Genomic DNA, 19,300 nt, shown 5'->3' with positions numbered 1-19,300 from the left:
AGTAAGTACTGCTTATGAGTGTGTGTGTTGGCTGATGTGTTTGGCTTTATTCACCTTATTTCCTTTTGATTGATTACATAGCTAAACATAATAGGACACAGTTTTTGAGAAACTAAGGATTTATCATTTATGAGAAAGTTTATCTTCTACAATGAAGCATTTCAAAGTGGCTTCTTTTAGGTTCAGAAGATATATGGCACTAGAGCCGTATTCCTGGTAGTATACGTTTTTTATTCAAGATTTAAATGTTTTAAGATTTGTGTGGCTTGTGTGACTTTAGACTCAAGATCTCCGTACGTAGGGTTTAAAATTCTGGCTTCTTTGTGTAACTGATGTAAAATTTCACGTTCTTTCCCAGAAACCTTCACTTTTTTCATTCAGTCATTTAGTCCAGTATTATGTAGTATCAGTTACTTTGTAGGAAATTTCAGGAAACTACGGTGCTATGGTAAAATACAGCTGATGACTTGTGACTTTTCTGCTGTGTCATAAGAGCAGTTTGTTTCGTCCTGAATAATACTTGACGGCTGAGTCATGCAAACACTTGCTGCCAAAACAATGGGGCATGCCAAGCTGATCAGTGAACCTGTACCAAGTTCTTGTTCATTGCAGCTGCAGGAGCGACCAACACCGTGAATCAGACTCATCCCAGAGTGCACTGGAGCAACAGCTCACAGAGTGAGTTCGCCTCCTGTGCTGTGGATGGCTGATGTCACGCCAGTCCATTAAAGCCGGAGTACGAGGCAAGCGTGTGTCTGTCAGGCCGTATTACATGAGGACGACAGTGATGGACGGCCTCGGGGCTACAGTTGGAGCCTTTCGTTCCTCCGCCCCAAACCTCCATCCATCCCACTCCTGGAGCAACCTCATGATGTCAGTAACGGCCATCTCGCTCTCTCTCTCCACGTGGACATAAGAGTCAGTTTTGCTGCATCATGTACCTGACTGCATCCACAGTGAGTGGTCATGTGAAAATTGTACCCAGGCTATTACGTTGTCGACAAAAAACCAAAACCATTAGTCCAAAAAGAAAGAAGATCACAGAAAATTCACTGATTCCAGTGCAGATCTGATGCTTTTATTCATTTGATAATAAAGTGAACATCTGGCGGCTGCACAAAGCAAACAACCTGAACACAAAATGTTGTTTAACTGAATAATCTGATTCTTTATTGATCAAGTAGGAAAATATCTTTGAATATCATTTAAGTCTATAGATATTTTCTACTTAATCGTCCACCCCACAAATACTGACATGTTTGAAAGGTTTCACAGAGCACCATTTCAATATACCTATTCACGCAGTATAATTTGGCTTGTGTGGTGCCAGTGCCACAGCATGCAAGGACATATATATATATATGTGTGTGTGTAGTGTGTGTACATATATATATATACACTCCACCTACACAGTATACACCACCTACTGCAGCTGATGATGCAATATGGTCTCTTATCCATTTCAGGATTTTCAAGCACACTGTGACTTTTCTCATATCCAAACTGATGTGTAGTTTAATGTATCGCTAATTTTAAACTACTTGTACACTATTGTGTTATTCACAATAAGTCAGTCTCTCTTAAAGTGGTATTTCCAGTCTTCTCCCCTCCTTTACTGAAGCTCTGCTCCTGCTTTGTTGTGCTTTGTTGTTTGTAAAATAGATGGATCCACTCCAGCATGCTCTTATCCAGAAGGCCCATGGACTGTGGTCCATCTGCCAGCTTTGTAGAATCCAAATGCTCCTCACAGCATGATCATAGTGAGCAGTGCAGCCGCTCCAGCATACAGCTTCCTGCAACAAGGCTGTCACACAGACCTAGAAGCACACTCAATGTGCATGCTATCCAGGTTCTCCTTTTATGTCACTCTCTTTTTTTCTCCAGTTCAATTATTATGTTCAATTTGTAGTTTTCCCCTGTCTTCTCTATTTTATTTCAGCTTTAATAAACAAATAATGAAACATTAGCAATCTGTAATCATTGAATAGATCTGATCATTTAGAGGTTCTCATTCAAATTTGGGTACAGTTAATCATTAGATCTAATGCATGCTGCTTGTCCTGATAAAAATCACGTGTAAAAGTAGTATTCAGGTCTTTATGTAGGTTTTTTTTTCTTGTTCACCAACGTTATCAAGTGTCTGGTCATTGAAAGGACAAGAGAAGAAGCTGCGTTCCATTAACATAGGAAATTCCGGCCTCCAACCAGGTCACTTTGTTGTCGACTTGCATTTCTGACGAAAAAATTCACAGTTTCTTGTTTCCTGTATTCCAAATACTCAGGAATTTACAAAAATGGTAGAAAACAGTACTAAATGTTTGCCACGGCATGTTTATCCCGGTTTATCCTCGACCTACACCGATTTGTTGTAAGGTAACGGTGAGCACTCAAAAGTCACACTGCCCTGAACTAAACAGAGAGCGTTCTGTCACCATGGAGACGGCTGAAGTACAGAGCAGCAGACCAACGCACCGCAGGTAGCGTGAACATGAACACTGTCGTTTCTAGAATAACTGCATAAAACAAAATATTATATGTTTAGCGAAGTTTATGTGTTTTTAACCAGTATTTCAGTATTTACTCTAGTAAGCGAGCGTCTAACTGTTAGCATTATCATTATTTGATATAACGACAGAAACAGGTAACGTCAGCCGACCAAAACATGCAACATATTTTAACTGTGACTTGAAACACGCTGCAGAATCATAGATACAAGAGACAAAATACTTAATTTTGGTATTTCAATATGTCTTTTTTTCTTCTTTCTTTTCAACATAGGAGCTGTAAAAAATAGTCCACACAACAACCCCTGCAGTAATGTCCAAGGTCCCTTATCCCCCCTCTTCCAACGTGAAGGCCTCCAAGGACAAGAGCATTTCAAGGAGGATCTTTGCTGAAGATGCAGACTGGTCCCTGATTGTAGTGCCTTGTCTGTCACACCAGTGTCTGCAATCCATTGTGAAAAACTTTGAGTGTATGTTTTTTGTTTATACAGTAGCTGCCTTATTTTACAGGCTTTTACACACACACTTGTCATATACAATGCCACACAAAAGTATTCAAACCCCTTGAATTTTCCTGCATTTTGTCACATTATAACCACAAACTTAAATGTATTTCATTGGGATTTTATGTGTTAGACCAATACAAAGTAGCACATAATTGTGAATTGGAAGGAAAATGATACATAAGATCTTTGTGGCTGTTTGTGGTTGTAATGTGACACAATGGGGAAAAGTTCAAGGGGTATGTGAATACTTCTGCAAGACACTGTATAAGCAGTACTTAACTGTGGATCTTATACCTGTTACAGTAAGGCCTATATTTGAAGAACTTACAGCCAAACAAAGAGACTTCATTCAGAAAAGACTGTCTCCTTCCCTGCCCCTGCGTTTGACGGCACACCTAATCAGCGATGGAGTCTACTGGAAGAGGTGCTGTGAGCAACGGTGGGACCTTTGTGACGTCTCGCATTATGGCCACAGCTGGAAACGGATGTTCTTTGAGAGGCACATGGAGAACACTATTGAGCTTTTTATTCCAGATGTCACAGAGCCGCAGGCGGTCTTACAGATGGTCCCATTATGTGCAGACTACATCAAGAGGCTGGAAATCTCCCAGCTGTTGCCGCCTATCAAGGAGCCTCAGAAGGAGGAAGAGGAGTATGGCTCAGAGTTGGCAAGTGACAGCGAGTACGATGGACAACCTATCGACCACTTTAACTTTGGCATCCTGCTCGACCAGCTGACGAACCTGGAAGAACTCCATTTGGTGTACAGGGTCAAGCAATGTGGTATGAACTTTGAATGGAAGATGTTTGAGATGACCAGCAAAGATTGCGAGAACCTCGCTAAGGCCCTTAAATCCTGTAAAACTTTGAAGGTGAATATAAATTCCTTTTCAGTGAATCTATGGCATCTTGTAGGTCTGTGTCCTTGTAAAGTATGGAGTCTCTGGAGTTGGCTCCTTTGACTGAAAAATAAATATTTACAGAAATATCCCTAAAATGGTGAAACAGGAAAATTGTTGTTGACACAACCTTAAATGCGTGCTCTATTTACATCAAAGAAAAGACAGCAGAGCCTCTGGCGGCAACCTAAATAAGTCACTTTTTGATGCAGCAGTTTTGTCACGTGATTTTATTACTGCATGAAAACCTGGCATATATTTGCTACTGGTTTCTGAGCACAATAAGGAAACTACACATTATTGTAGTTGATATTGGTAGTTTAATCTGGTCATGATTGTTATTAATTGTTAAGTCTGGAATTAATGCAAATGCATATTACAGATGTGACATAAACCAATAGCATGTTTTGTCCGACTAACAGCTGAAAACCATAGTAAAGTCCATATAAGTAAAATTTGGCATTTTACTACTTAAATTTGATTTTGTTAATCAATCAGTCTGGTGATTACGAAATCATCCCCGGCACTGATTTTCTTTTCATTGACTTACTTTATTTCACTTTATTTATGAAGCATAATCTGTCAGATTTACACAACCAGCTATCTTCAGACCTAAAGCTTGTTAAAACATCTTATATTTTCTCTGTCTCTACAGATCCTGAGGCTCAATGAAAGCCACGTTGAGGACGATAAGTGCCGGCTGCTGGTGAAATATCTTTTGGACCACCCATCCCTCAGGGAGCTGGACTTTTCTCACAACCAGATCGGAGACAGAGGAGCCAGAGCTATCGGCAAGCTGCTCACCAGGAGCACACTGGAGATCCTGAACGTGTGCGATAATAATATTAGAGGCGCTGGGGCCAAAGCTATAGCTCACGCCTTGTCCAAGAACTCCACTCTTTTGTCCCTCAACCTGCGTCTCAACCGTCTGAGAGATGAGGGAGGCCAGGCCATGGGTAAGGCCCTGCTCAACAACAACACCCTGCGTCACCTGCATCTGGGCGCCAATGAGCTGACGGCGCCGACTGCAGTCGCTCTGGCTAAAGCGCTGTATGAAAACAAAACCCTGAAGAGCCTCAATCTTTCCTGTAACAGCCTGGGTGAGGTAAGTAAGGCAGTCATGATGAATTTGTCGCACATGTCCCAGTGCTTATGACACAACTGAACACAAATTACTTGCATGATGAAAAATGGAAAATAATATTATTGTTCTTAGGTCATTTCAACTGCGGGGTTAGTATAATGTTAAGCTTGGGGTGGTTCTATTGGAAAGCAACTCTTTATTGCGAGACCATTGTGCGTCTGAAATTATTACTTGATTATTCAGATGACAGAGGATGAATCTTTACACAAAACCCCAAAAAATCACTGGTACCCACCTCCACAATGTACATATTTGCTGTTTTTTGGAGTTTTTTTTAAAGCTTACTAGTAGTAAGCTCAGTATTGTATGGTTTTAAGACGCCGGTCACACAAAAGCAGCAAATTTCAATGTGTAAAATGTAGGTCCTGGGAAATTGTGATGGATATTTTTACCATTTTCTGACATTTAATAATCATGGTAGTGCCCCTACAAACAAAACACAGTGAAGAAAACCCACACAGAAGCTTTGAAGTACAAGGATTTTCAATTATTCATAGATATGTGTGGAAAACATGCAATAATGGAAAGCTGAGTAAGTGTTGTTCTCCCATGAGAGGCAGGTCTGAGTTTCCCCTTCTCATGCTCTCTCCTGTCAGAGGTTTCACTGTATACTGTGTCTCGGCCTGGAATACACTGTAGAGGATTAAAAATCACCCACAAAGCAGAAATGCAACGTGCAGTACCATCAATATCTCTGACCTTGATCCACTCTCCACAAAAATAGAAATGCCTGTTTCAGACATAACAATAAAACACAGTTGACACTTAATAAACAAAGACACAATAAGCAGTTTGGAGAGAAAGCGCCACTCCAGACAGCAGAAGTTGCTTTAGGGGGATTTTACAAGGTTATCAGGACTGTTCTCAGACCTCATGGAGACAACATCCTGTGGTGCGATCAACATAGACACGCATCAGTGCCAAAACGTATTTGTTTTGTTTTTTCTGTCCCCCCCCTTCCCCGTGCATGTGTGTGCAGGATGGAGGTAAAGCTCTGGAGGAGGCCATGTCTCACAACACCACCGTAACTGAATGCGACATCCGCCTGACCGAGGTTGATGAGCACAACGTTTCCTTCATCAACCAGGTGGTTTGGACCAACCACAGTTTAGAGCAAAAGAAACAACCTAAAGGGAATAAAACCAAGTAGAAACTAACAGCTTCTCTTCATGTAATACAAATAAAATTAGTTATTGATCTTTGACCTGTGTATTAATTCAAAAGCACTGTAAGTTCATAACTAAATGTAAACAAATTAAAGAAAGTATTAGGAGACTGAGATGCAGTTCAACATGTTTTTGAGCTTTTCATGTCATTTAGTGACAGTAATAGTCATATATCATGTTGCCAAACGTATCCTTTGAAAACGTTTTTATTTTCCTCCCTGTAGTGGAGCATAATTCAAAACAAATTGCGTGGGAAAAATTATATTATTCATTATACTGTCAGCTGCTTATCACATATTAAAGCCTAGACCATTCATTTAGCCAGTTTGCAAAATGAGTATCACAGTAATTTCTCACACATAATTTAGTGAGCATTTCAGTTTATTGAGGAGCTTTTTTTTCAATTTTGATACACAGATTTGGTATTCAGTCGTTATGTAACATCAAGGCAACGTTGTGGTGGTGTTGGAATACATACAGTCTTGCGTTTTTATGTTTATTATTTTAACTAAATCTACTGGATAATAGTGTAACACCATTGCTAGTAGTAGGCAGCAACAAAAAAAAATTAAGTATTTATATCACAATAATTTCCCAATTTTTGATCTTTTAAAAAAATCACTTATTGTTCTGTAGAACCATAAGAGGAGAAGCAAAGCTATTCTGCAGGATCATGGTGGAGTAATTCAGCAAATAATACAAAAACCAATCTATGATGTTAACTGATCAGTAACTTTCAACAATCATTACACCTTTCCTTAAAAAATCAGTGAGCCTTTTGTGTGCAAGTGTGGGTGCATCTTTTGTTAAATAAGGGTGTATCAAGTACAATTTTAAAAATGTAAAAAATAAATAAAATAAAAATCATTCAAATAAATAGTTAAAAGCAGCACAAAGATGCTATTGGCTGCGTTGCCTGTAGCATTAAAAGGGATTGCATTGCCATTTGTGACTTAACAAACTCACCCTCCTAACATCTGCACATTAAAAATCTCCAGTTTCCTCTAAGTGTGCGTTACACATTCACCTAAGCACAAAATCCACATCGACAGTCATTCTAACCCCTCTCCTCTCTATTTTTATTTACAGTACAAAGCCTTTCTATTCTACAGTCTTGAAAATCCACAAAATTATTTGAATATAAAAAAGAGCCCCAGAGCATTCTTGAGTGAAAGAGTACATAATATCATAACAACCTAAACTACTAAATAGACATGATAAAGGGTTCAGTGCTTTGCATGACAAAAGCATTTATGCTAACAGTCATCTATGGAGGAAAATGTTGTTATGAAACTTCCAGTCAGATTAATAACCATTTTCACAACCCCCAAACAGTTTTAGTGACTATTGTTACGTAAACATTTGCACTGGTAAACACATTTTTCTGTTTTGTATGAATGTCACAGTGAAGCCATCCGAAAGGCTTGTTGGCTAATCGTGGATGAGAACATGTGATGACTTCAGTATGAAACATTTGCTCTTCCACCTACAGTTTGGACAGTGAATAGACACTTCAGTACATTTTAATTGCCTGTGCAGATTGCATGCTCTCGTTTGGAGTGTCCTCTGGGCTTTTCACAATATGAGGACGTGCGAATCCTCTCGATTCTCCGCCTTCTGAACAATGCATGCTGGGATACAGTATGAACCAACCCTTCATGATTCAGAATCAGAAAGAACTGGCCAAAGAAAATCAATGAATTAATTAATGAATTTTGAATTCATGTCACATTGGTTTCCCACCGGTTGAAGAGAAAATGTTTTGCTGTGGTCTTGTGGGCCAAAAAGGCAGCGTAGGAATTTTTTGACATTTTCATTAAAATTTTTATTTGTTTTCTTGGCAAAATAGATGTCATTGACACCACTTTTCAATATGAGCTGGCCACTTAGCTTCGCCCTGCATTCCCCCTGTTTCCAGTCTTTATGCAAAGCTAAACAAAACAGCCTGTGACTATGACCGACTCACTATACATACATCAGAACGGTATTGATCTTATCTAACCAGCTCAGCACGAAAGGGAATAAGCTTCATCCTGAAACTGTCCAGTGAATGACTGATCCCTCACATGCTGCTCTGACCTGCCTCTTTAGCTCTCCCTCCTTTTTCCTGGGATGAGAACATGAATGAAGTTATGACAGTTTGGTTGTGTGTTTGCAAACCCCTCGACTTAGTTATGACACAGCTGATCCTTGCAAATGCAAACTGAATTGTTTGCACAACTGGGAAAATGAAAGTTGAGGGAAAAGGAGCAATGACCAAGTTTTGGAGGATGCTGTTGCAAGCTGATTTCTTGCCACGAATAGGATCCTGAGTTTTTAGAGGCTTGCATAGATGACCTGTGAGTAGTGGGGACGGTTTGTACCAGTTTTTTTTTTTTTTTAGAAACTCATTTGCTGGATGAAATTGGAGGTTTGATAAAATCTGTTTCTTATATCTCACTCCCTTCGACTATTTTCAGTGCATTCTATAGTATTGCTATAAAGATAGTTCACTACTCCAAATCTACCACCACACATGGAATGTAATGAGTATGGCTAATTGGTCACAATTTACAGCCCATTATCATGAAGGCAAGTTGTAACAGGAAGAAACAATAAAATGTCTGACCGCAGGGAAAGAAAACACACTGTTCTTAGAAATCCAATGATCCTGATCGCCCTAATGGCAAAAAAAAAAACGATCTTCGCCAGTTCAACTTTCACTGCAGGTCTTACAAGATGATGACTGGCTTGTAAATAAATACGTGACGTCTACATTTCTTGAATGGCCTCTGTGCTTTTTTTCATCCATTTAAGTAGCACTGAAGAACCGTTTACAAATACAGAGGAATAACGGAGGAAATAAAACACACTCTTAATGATGAAGTGCGTTTCACTGGGCTGATGTTGTTGCATTTTTGGAAGCTGTTTCCTGCCAATATATCTTCCAAAACTTCTAACATGCCTGATTTTTTTTTTACTTCTATTTTATATCTGTTTAAACATGTATCGTTGTGTATGGCTTGGCTGTAAAACAAAATTCACCATGACTAAGAAACTGCATGCACTCAGTTGAGAGGAAGTATTTTTTTAGTTCTTTAAAGTAATCCTGTTATATTATTAAATCTGACACTATCAGTAGTGAATCCAGGCCTCTGCCTATTTCTAGCGTCTTTGATGGCCAGCTCTCTGGCTGTCTCTCTGATATGCATCAGCAGCAGCAGCAGCACAGAGCTGGCTGTACAAGAGCTGTGTTACATTATGAAGAAGATCATCTGCAGAACATTTAGGGTCCGATTCCTAAAACATTTTGTATCTTTACTAAAGTGACAAAACCAGGTAATACGAGATGTTTCTCCTATATATTGTATACCATATTCAACTGTGAGTGTAAATTTCACTTAAATGGGATGACAATGATGATGATGAAGATGATGTAAGTTATGGTAGCTTATGCTTCTCAGTAACAGTTGATCGCTAGGCACTTAAATAAAGAGGTAGGCTGAATAAAAAATATTGCCAAATATGAAATTAAAAGGATTGTTGAGATTTTAAACTAGCCGAGGTGACACAGATCTATCAATATTATGGTGAGGTTTATTACTATCTAGGCGACCATTATACAAAATGTACAGTTTACAGTGATTAGGAAACAGTTTGAAGAAGTGTTGTTCATTCAGTTTGATGTTCTCGTGTCCTTTAGCTTTCCTGTACTAAATTATTCATCAGCTGTGTTACTATATTTAGCAAGCCGAGAAGTATAATGTCATTGCAACTGAGCCGACTTCAGCTAACTGCTTATTTTGGCGTCTCTGTCAGACGCTTATTTTTATGCTACAGAAAAGAGACGTTTCTTTTTTCAGCGGATTTCCATGAGCGTTGACTCTGAATGAAGTGTTTGAAATTCCTCAGTATCAAAAAGTTTTACATGCAGATGTTTGCATTTTATATTTGGGCCCATGTTTATATAAGAGCTGTAAGACATGTACTTTATTTTTAGCAAAACAGTTTAGTCTTGTTAATTATGCCGGAGACTGACTGATATCTTTGTATTTTCCCTTATGATCTGCCCGATTCACACGGCTCACACATGATGTGTGTGTCTGTCAGCGTTTCATCCCTTCATTCATTCATTAAATCCCTCTCATGTCTTCCTATGCTGCCGCTGAGTCAGAGCCCATTTCAAGCTCCAAATACTAGAGCGTGTTGACTCATGTCCTTGCAAATTGTCTGTGACTAAGATCTACAAATATGGCATTTACAGTAGGATGTGACTCCTCTTGGTGTTCCTTGGTTATCTGACTCTTTATTGACGCTGTAGGGCTATGCACGATACTTTGGCAGTCTGGTCCTTTTAAAGCCGCATTGTATTTTAAACAACAGTCTCAACAAGACCATCAAAGTCTGTTTTCCCTGATGTATTAAATCTACTGTGAAAACTTCCCCGGACATACTTTGCTTCCTGTTTGAGGCCACAGTAGCTTTAGAAACGTGAACAAATCCTCGTCTGCGATAGCTTGTGGTTGTAAAAAGGGAGAAGCAGAAATCATTATTGTCCTAACCCAGGGGTTGGAGGCTCCTTATTCTGTGCCTGTATCATTATAATCTTTGTTCAGACAAGTGTGGCAGCCGAGGGTCATAGCGAGGTCTCTACACAGGAGCCGTTTCTGTGCAGGGAGTGGTGGTCATGGTTGAGGCAGCCTTCGTTTCGATGCACGATGAGCACGGGGAAGTACAGAGCATCCTGATAGGCTGGAGGGTTCTCCTCGCTCGTCTGCTGGCCTGACAGACAGCGCGTGCTCTCCGTGGGGCAGGACTGCTCGTTCAGACTCCCGCTACTCCTCCACAGGCAGCTCCGCCTGGAGCCGTACAGGCGGCCGAGGGAGAAGCGGCTGGCGCTGAAGGGGATGCGGGGGCTCCCTGTGTTGCAGATGCTGAGGGCGCTGCGAGAGAAGATGGAGGAGCTGCTGATGGCGCGGTGGCAGCGTTCGCAGTTCTGCCTGTAGCTGCCGTAGCCTCCGCATACGGAGTAGCTGTTACAGCTCCCCGAGAGCTGGGCCAGGTCCATGAGAACCGCCTCCGAGTAGCTGGGCACCAGCTGCTGGTTGGAGCGGATGTGCCACTCCAGCTCTGTGCTGTCGATTGTGTTGACCCTCGGGATGTGTCGGCAATACGGCCGCTCCTCAGACGGTGTCGCTGGCACAAAGTCGAAGCCAAACAGCTTCTCTACGTGGTAGTGTACGCAAGCGGTGCGGTACTCTGCCAGCACCCGCAGAGGCCAGGAGAAGGTGAAAGCGGCTGCCACCCAAAAACTGGAGTTAGTTGCGTACCAGGGAAGGTGATTGGGGTCAGAAAAGGCAATCATATACTCTTTAAAGTCTACATTCTTCAGATGCATTCCCTCACGAGCCTCCATGTAGTCGTCCTGACCTTCGTTCTCCGTGAAGAACCGGGCCCGCTGGGTTAGATAGGAGTTCTCTGACTCCACGCTCGCAAAGCTAAAGCACTTAGTGAACCTCAGCCTGGTGATGGGGAAGCCCTCCAGGCCCAGCAGGTGCTTTGAGATGTCCTTAACCCCGCAGTTCCCGTAGTCGAACTCCGCCTCGGCCACGTGGGTGTTGACTCGCTCGTGGTACACCTGCGTGGTGGTGTACGCATCTCCGTTACGGTAGCGCGTCACCTGCCGCGTCCTCCTGACGTAATGGTAGCTGATGGCCTTCCACCAGATGCACGGCGTCGCCTGCTGCATTCGCTGGAGCCGCTCGGCCACGGTGTCCACGTCCACCTTGTACTGCAGCTCGTTCCTGGTGTAGCAGTGCCAGCACTCCACCAGGTAGACCACGTAGAGCATGACCAGGAAGGCCAGCGGGATGTAGATGTAGCCGTTGGAGCAGGGGCTGTCGTGGTACATCATGGACTTTCCCTTGTAAGCGCTGTCGAAGGAGAGGCGCGTGACCTTGGTCACCTGGCACCAGGCCATCACCCCGACACAGCCGTACATCAGCAGGGACAGCAGCAGGCATTTCCAATGGGTTTCCTGACACAAGGATTTAGTCAGGGACTGTTTCTGGGGCCGCTGCTGCAAGATGAGAAAACAACATTACTGATGAATTCAATCAACATTTTGAACACAACATTGTAATACAGTTGTTGAAGTTAAGTTTGACCTAAAAACCTGTTTTGTATAAAGTTAAAAAAGCAGTGGCTCCCACATATAAAATATTAAACTAAATTTTCTGCATTGTAAGTGCTTTTGCATAGTTTATGCATGAGCTGCGAGGAGATTGCTCAAGTCTTCGTCTCTGCTTGTTATGATCAAAAGATTCACCCACATTTGTCATCAAATTCAAGAAAAGGAAAAAAATTATCTGATTTGTGCAAAAGTCTGATGTTGAGCATATAGATTGTTGTCAGTAAACAGACCTTCTGTTTGACTGGTGTGTGGGCGTGCACATCGCAGCGCTATCTGCTTTTATATAAATATCATATCTGAGCGTTAAAGAAATGAGTAAGAGGGTGGAAATATTCGGAGGGGTAGACCCAACATTTAATGTCAAGCCAGCCAGAAAACAGCGGTTGTTTGACTCTGGCAGCATAATGCTGCCTGGTGCCATCTTTTATCACCTCGGGCAGCACAGCAAGCCCCACCGCCTGCATCGGGAGCTAGTCACGCCTTTTGGGAACACTGCTACACAAACCTGGCATGGATTCAAAACCCCCCGGAGAGATGGATTATAACAAAATTCATTCAAAAAAAATTTGCATAACACATCACACTGAGGCAGAAGCTGCTGTGTAAAGCTGTGAAACACTTTTGATTGCACTCTACCATTGATTCAATAAAAAAAAAAAGGTTATCTTCCTGTCTATCACACCCATAGGTCAGCCCCTACATATGAGTGACCACAACAGTCACACAACCAGCATCACTGCATTGATGTATTGAATCCAACATGTCAGCTCTGTGGCTTCACAAGTGACAGACGAGCGTGAATAATAGATGTTCCTCCTCCATAATTATCCTCCACCACCTTAGTCACATGATCCTCCAAGTCCCTTACCAACCCAAGGCTACACCCCACGGTGCGAGAGGGATTAACACCGAAATTCCCCTTTGAGATGAACCTGCTGCAGGAGGAGTATTTATTTACTCGCTCGCATCCTGTGCAGGCTTGACAACTATAATCAATACAACATGACATACTTTGTGGCTCGCGTTACATTTTATAGCCTCTGTTTAAGCAGCAGGAGTAATGACGAACAGTTGTGAAGCAGGAAATGTTCTGCATGGGGAACAGTCAAAACAAAAACATGCCTTCATTTAAATGGAAAGCAAAACAACCAGCGTGTTGTGGCTTTCTTTTATTAAAAATGTGCATTTAAATGAAAGCAAATGTAACCTTGAAGCAACAGAGACGTGCAGGCATGTATATTGCATATTATAAACATTGCATTTAAATTGTTTTTCCTTCAAAAAATGTTAAAAGGAGAACTGACGGATGATTCAGGGACAGCTGGTTAGCGGCTAATAAGATCATTAATATCAGTTTATTGCAGCATGTGACATTTCATTTGAAAAGGCTGTTCTTGTGATGATAACAGAGATATTCATTTGGCCTGTGCATAGCAGAAACGTGACTCATCACGTGAACACAGTGGTGTTGACACCTTTAACACATTAGACAAAGAAAAATTCCTCTGGCCTGTCTGGTTAACAAGAAGGACATCTTATTATGCATGATGGGGGTATAGAGGCTGCTGCATATCTGTCATTCAGGATGGCAGACAAATTAATCTGTCTGGTGTCACTAGTCAACATTATTATTAGTTAACTCCATTACTACAACCATTTGCAGTAAAGGGGTGCTACACAAACGAAAAATGATATTGTAACAATGTGATTTTATATTTCCTTTCCTCCTGGATGTAAAATCCTCCCTCTGAAATGGAGCAATTGTGATTACGCGAATATGGTATAAAAAGCCTCTGAAGTTAAGTCAGCTGCAGGCTGTGATATTATTTTTGGTTGTGTTGTGTTGTGTTGTGTGCAGCCCTATGTCGTTGTCCTTTTACACTCGAATACAAAGTATTTGCATAAGGGCTTGAAAAAGGAACAATAAACAGATCATATAACCTACAATATATGAGCACTTACAAGTGAACATATCTAAATATCTATTAAAAACAAGTGGTATTAGATTTTTTTAAAGAAAGACAGAAAAAAAGATGATGTGTTAGGATGTATACAATCCATAAAACAGCCGGTTCCGGTAAATAAATGTGCTCAATATTTCTGAACCTTGAAGAGTTGAGAAGCGTCACGGTTTATGGGACCACTGTGGTGCCTTTAAGTAAGTGCCTCTTGCACTCATGGACACTTTCCCTTGACATAATAAGAACAGCTAGAGCTAGGTTACATAAAAACCCTCTTGTGTAATGGACATGTAACTTGTCCAACATGTGTGTTGGTAAGGGAAAGTCTACACTGGGACAGGAGAATAAAAACTAATGATTAATAAAGACATTTCTTACTCAAGCAATAATAAACAAACAAACAAAAAACCCATCTGTTTCAGTGGTTTCTCTGTAACACCCCCACACAGATTCAGTACCTGTGAGGAGTTTTCTTTGTGGGGAAAATAACTGTGGGGAAATATCTGAACACAGCAGCCCGTTCTCACACGCTCTGGTTGAAACAGTCACAGTGATAAAAGAGTGTTTCACTCTCCTGACGACCTCCTTGGAGCTTTTCCAGGACCCACATGAGATCCCTGAACCCCATTTTGGAAACTACTTGTCTGGGGGGTAGTGAGACAAACATGACATCCATGCATGTGCACGCACAGTCTGAGTACAAACTAGTTAAACCACAGGACTCTGCAGAATCTGATTATAATAACACAGATAATTGGGAATCTGTGTTTTCAATGATAAAGCTACCTGACCTTAATTAGGGGCTGTGTTTGTCCCACATGCACTGAGGTGAGGAAACTGAAAACTGGCCTCCACGCTGCACACCGTGTTTCCTTACCTCCTCTCGGGGGCTGTCAGACTCCTCCTCGGGGACGGTGGTGGTGGTGTTGGTGGCGGTGGCGGTGGCGGTGGCGGTGGTGGGGCTGCTTTCACTGGCCGTTGCAGCCGATGCTGGGGACATGATGATGAAGAAGACGGTGCATGGATCTCCTGTTGGGATGGGGATGGGGATGGGGGGAGAGCAGGGCAGGGAGGGGAGTCGGGAGGGGGGATTTCCAAATCACACTGAAGCACTAACACCCCATTTGCGCATCATCCAAAGGAAACCGGTTCACTAGTCGGAGCCCACAAATGCAGCCGCTCAAAAAGACGCACCATCCTCCCTCCCAGCAGCGTCTCTTCCAGGTGGGCAGACGTCGCCGGCTCTCGCCTACGGGAAGCCGCTCATTGTGCCTCGCAAGAATGAGGATAGACTGAGGAGACTCCTCCCGAGATGCGAAGCCTAGATGCTGCCGATGATGATGAAGAAGAAGAAGAAGACTTGCTGCAAGGGATGCAATGTTAGGAAATGGCATAGGCGGGCAGACAGCTCCTCTCCCTGTAGGCAGTGCCCATGGCAGCCAGCGGAGCTGTGAAGCAGGACAAAGACAACAGGCAGCGAGCGGCACGTGTGAGCAGCCACCCCGACACAACAATGTAAATATCACTCTCTCACTCTCTCACTCTCTCTCTCTCACACACGCACATACATCCCAGTCCAAGTAAAAACACAACAGCACACTACAGAGGCGGTGCTGCACACGGGAACCCACCCCCCTGCATCCCATTAGCTGCATGACCTTGTCTCTATGCACCAAGAGATTATTATATTCTTGAAGAGGCTGTAATAGTATTAGTATAATCAATAGTGATGATTAAAGAGAACCATTCAGGTAAACATCTCCTTTATTTACTTTTTTAAAATAGATTGAAACACAACATAAAATCCCCTCTGTGAACTAAACATGGAAAAACAATGTAATGCAATATTCTGTTCTTTTTAATGGTGCTCATATTTTGTTGGAGACCGTGGGACATTTATGAGGACATAGTTTATGTATTATTTATTATGACATTATGACAAAACATTATTGCTTTCAGTTTTAAAAGCACAATAAAAAGAATTACCACTACTCAGGGCCTATGGGAGATTGTATAAGTGGCTGATGAGATTAATGTTGATGTTTTTCTTTTAGTGAGACATTCATTGGCCACTTCAGGTTAGTGAAATCATAAACACATTTCCATTTTGTTATGAACATAATTTTTTAAAGCATTTATTGTCTCTTACCCAACAGCAGTGTTAAGATATTTCTATTAACACAAATGTAGTTTATAAATGCATTGATTTTGGCAGCAAACACTTATCTTAAAGGTAGAGTCTGTAGGAATTCCCTTCTTTAACTCCTGTGTGGTGGTACCTCTGTCTGTATTTTGATGTTTTGGTGTAGTCAGGACATTTCTGAGTGGGGAGTCGGTGTGTTTTTCCTGGTCAATGACGGAGTGCAGGTAAAGTTGGGGGTTCGGCAACGTGGGCTTTAAATAAAACATAACAAAAATGGCAGATACACACTTACCAGCAAAGAAAAAGAAATATAGTCCGTGTTGTGGCTTTCTTTCGTGGTGTCAAAGCCACGTGAGAGGCATGAAAGGCAGGGTTTCGTACAAGAATGAATGACGAGATGTATCCGTTTAAAAAACAAAAGTTTACTTCAAGAGAAATCTTCAAGAGAAATCAATTCCCTTTCGGCCATGTATTGTATTATTTGATGATGAAGTGTGATGATGATGATTTAAATTGACATGCCCGAAATAAACAAATTGATTGATAATTTACATTCATCACTGCTTCACCGCTCTCACGTCCAACTGAGGCCGTCTGTGACGTAATCTCCCTCAAACTCTGCACTATAGATAATAGGACACACAATAATGAAATTCAATCTTAATCTCAATCTCTTTCTACATTTATAAATTATGGCTCCTACAGTCCGGGTGAGGTGCTGGAGCGTCAGGCCCAAGTACGAGGGCGGCAGCTCTGAGGTTATGGGCAGGTATGTATTGTATTTCTTTTTCTTCACTTCTGCCATTTGTCCCGGCTTGATGGTGTTCTGTCGCTATCTTGGTGGTAGCAAAGATTCAAACGAGAACTTTGAAGGCCAAAGTGCAGAAGGATTCAATGTGAACAGCAGCAGAACATGGGTCAGTCCTGACAACTGCTGCCCAAATGTGGTGTTTACAAACTGCAACGAACAAACCTAGAGACTCATTTAAACTCTCGGTTCAGGTTATCTAGGTCGAATTTTGCGCATCACATAATGAAAAAATTGCATATTGGAAATTAATCAATCAGTCACACAAAAGGCCTAACTTCCTGCAATAAAAGGCTGCAGTGAAGTTTTGAAATATGATCCAATTTATTGTTTATCTGGCTGATGTGATCCTTATATGGCTGGAGGGACAAGTGGAAACAGTTGGCGCAGCTTTAAAGAGTTTGCTGTGAGGAGGTCAAAGGTGATGTAGCCATAACATTTTTTTAAATAACACATGATAATAGGATTAAGGGTGTGTAAAGGAATATTTTACATTCTTCCCATTTCTCCCTCTGTAAACAAACTCTGTTTAAACGAGGAGCATTTACCGTACAGTTCTGGCACACAGGCCCCTGTTTATCATAACCCACAGTATGGACATTGGACCGGACTACTGGCACAGAATGAAATAAGTAAACATAACAGTAAAATGACATGAAAACAGATGGCAGCGGTGACGGTTTCTGTCAGTCTGACGGTCACTATTGTTTGACTGTATTTTATGATGAATCTGCTATTCTGCTTCTCTCCAAGCAGAGAGCGGTAGCTGTGTGAGTGAGCCCTCTAAAGGCCAAACCACAACAAGCATCCTCCAAAATAGAACAGGGAAATAAGAAGTGATAGCAGCTGGGTAACTCCTGAATTTCTGAGAGGTCAGTATTAAAGTGCTTTTTAAAGGCCTTGGTCTGAGACAGACAATCCTGAACAAATAGGGGTATTTTACCCCTTATTGACTGATATAAATAAAGTTATTGCCTCAAAATGTCAATGGAAAGACACTGGAGCTGCCACAACAGTATGTAAAACAACCACTGTGGTGTTATGTTATTTCCAATGTGAAGTGCTGCAGAGTGAAAACAGTGAGTGCTCTTACACGTGAGTCCACAGCACCAGTGATTATTCAGTGCCAAAGTTAAATTTTGATTAGTCAAATATTTATGAATCAGCACCAGGATGTGCTTCTCAGACAAAGGCCAAAAATCCCATGAATAATTATGTGTCTGAGGTTCCTTCCTGGAACAAGACTTCCTGTGGTGACTTTAGAAATAAAACTCCTGTCTGTTGAAAGTGTGTTACTGAGGAGTGAAGTGTAGCAAAAGGGGCGTTAAAGAAAGCTTGTTGTGGTATTTTCGTCAACATTAGTCACAAAACAAGGGCTTGAACATTGCTGCCATGAGACTTGACTTACTTGTTAAAAGTAAGTCTCAACTTCTGCCTTGGTAAAATCCCTAAATGCTAAAAATATAAATAAGACTATATGTTGACCATGCACGGCTGCACAGAGGCAAAGCACTTTACTTATGCAGCATGTGCATCAAAATGTCCTGATCTTTTTTTAAATTATTTTTTAAAAAGATGATTCAGTCATTCATGCATTCATTGATGTGAAAGACTTGCAACTGATTTTCTGTGCACTTGCATATTTTAGCTCTTTAACTACAAACCATGTATTATTTATATATTTGCTGAACATAAAACTTGAGTTGTTGAGTTCATATCTATCAATGTTAGAACAATATTGTATGGAAACAGAGTCTTGATAAGACTGTAATAATAAAATTCTGACAAACATTATTAATAAAGATGTGATGTTACACAGTTCAAGTAGTGCTCAGATTTTAGAGGCACTGAGGTCTTGAGTCTGAGGTCTCAGGAGGATCATTTCAGTCATCTGTTCAGATCTGATACAGCCTTGAACAAAATGTCCATTACAGTAAAAATGAAGTTCAGAAAAAAAGGAGAATTGCAAACCAAAAGACAGCGACAACAGTCACACC

At 41.4% G+C, this 19,300-nt stretch overlaps 2 protein-coding genes across 4 annotated transcripts; one reads left to right on the top strand and one right to left on the bottom strand.

Annotated features, from left to right (window-relative positions):
- Window positions 1–2,401: 2,401 nt before the first annotated feature.
- Window positions 2,402–6,210, top strand: drc5 (dynein regulatory complex subunit 5). Of its 2 annotated transcripts, none has more exons than XM_085770435.1 (5): window positions 2,402–2,482; window positions 2,782–2,974; window positions 3,314–3,882; window positions 4,565–5,014; window positions 6,033–6,210. In XM_085770435.1, exons 2-5 carry the CDS (start codon window positions 2,818–2,820, stop codon window positions 6,201–6,203), a joined length of 1,347 nt encoding a protein of 448 aa, XP_085626561.1. In that variant the 5' UTR covers window positions 2,402–2,482; window positions 2,782–2,817; the 3' UTR covers window positions 6,204–6,210. The 2 variants fall into 2 exon arrangements, with proteins under 2 accessions (XP_085626561.1, XP_085626562.1); XM_085770436.1 differs by lacking the exon at window positions 2,402–2,482 and adding an exon at window positions 2,587–2,646.
- A 372-nt stretch (window positions 6,211–6,582) lies between these two features.
- Window positions 6,583–16,096, bottom strand: tmem151ba (transmembrane protein 151Ba). Of its 2 annotated transcripts, XM_085770434.1 has the most exons (3): window positions 15,315–16,096; window positions 15,230–15,278; window positions 6,583–12,277 (listed from the first exon to the last, which is right to left on the bottom strand). In XM_085770434.1, the coding sequence occupies exons 1-3, from the start codon at window positions 15,350–15,352 to the stop codon at window positions 10,835–10,837; spliced, it is 1,530 nt and encodes a 509-aa protein (XP_085626560.1). In that variant the 5' UTR covers window positions 15,353–16,096; the 3' UTR covers window positions 6,583–10,834. The 2 variants fall into 2 exon arrangements, with proteins under 2 accessions (XP_085626560.1, XP_085626559.1); XM_085770433.1 differs by having other exon boundaries at window positions 15,230–16,096.
- Between the last annotated feature and the right edge of the window lie 3,204 nt (window positions 16,097–19,300).

This window comes from Trachurus japonicus, chromosome 24 (assembly GCF_045865225.1).
Source record: "Trachurus japonicus isolate A0001 chromosome 24, Traja_1.0".
NCBI classification, from domain to species: domain Eukaryota; kingdom Metazoa; phylum Chordata; class Actinopteri; order Carangiformes; family Carangidae; genus Trachurus; species Trachurus japonicus.
Note: the sequence above shows the minus strand (reverse complement) of the source record. Positions and strands in the feature narration are given on the sequence as shown.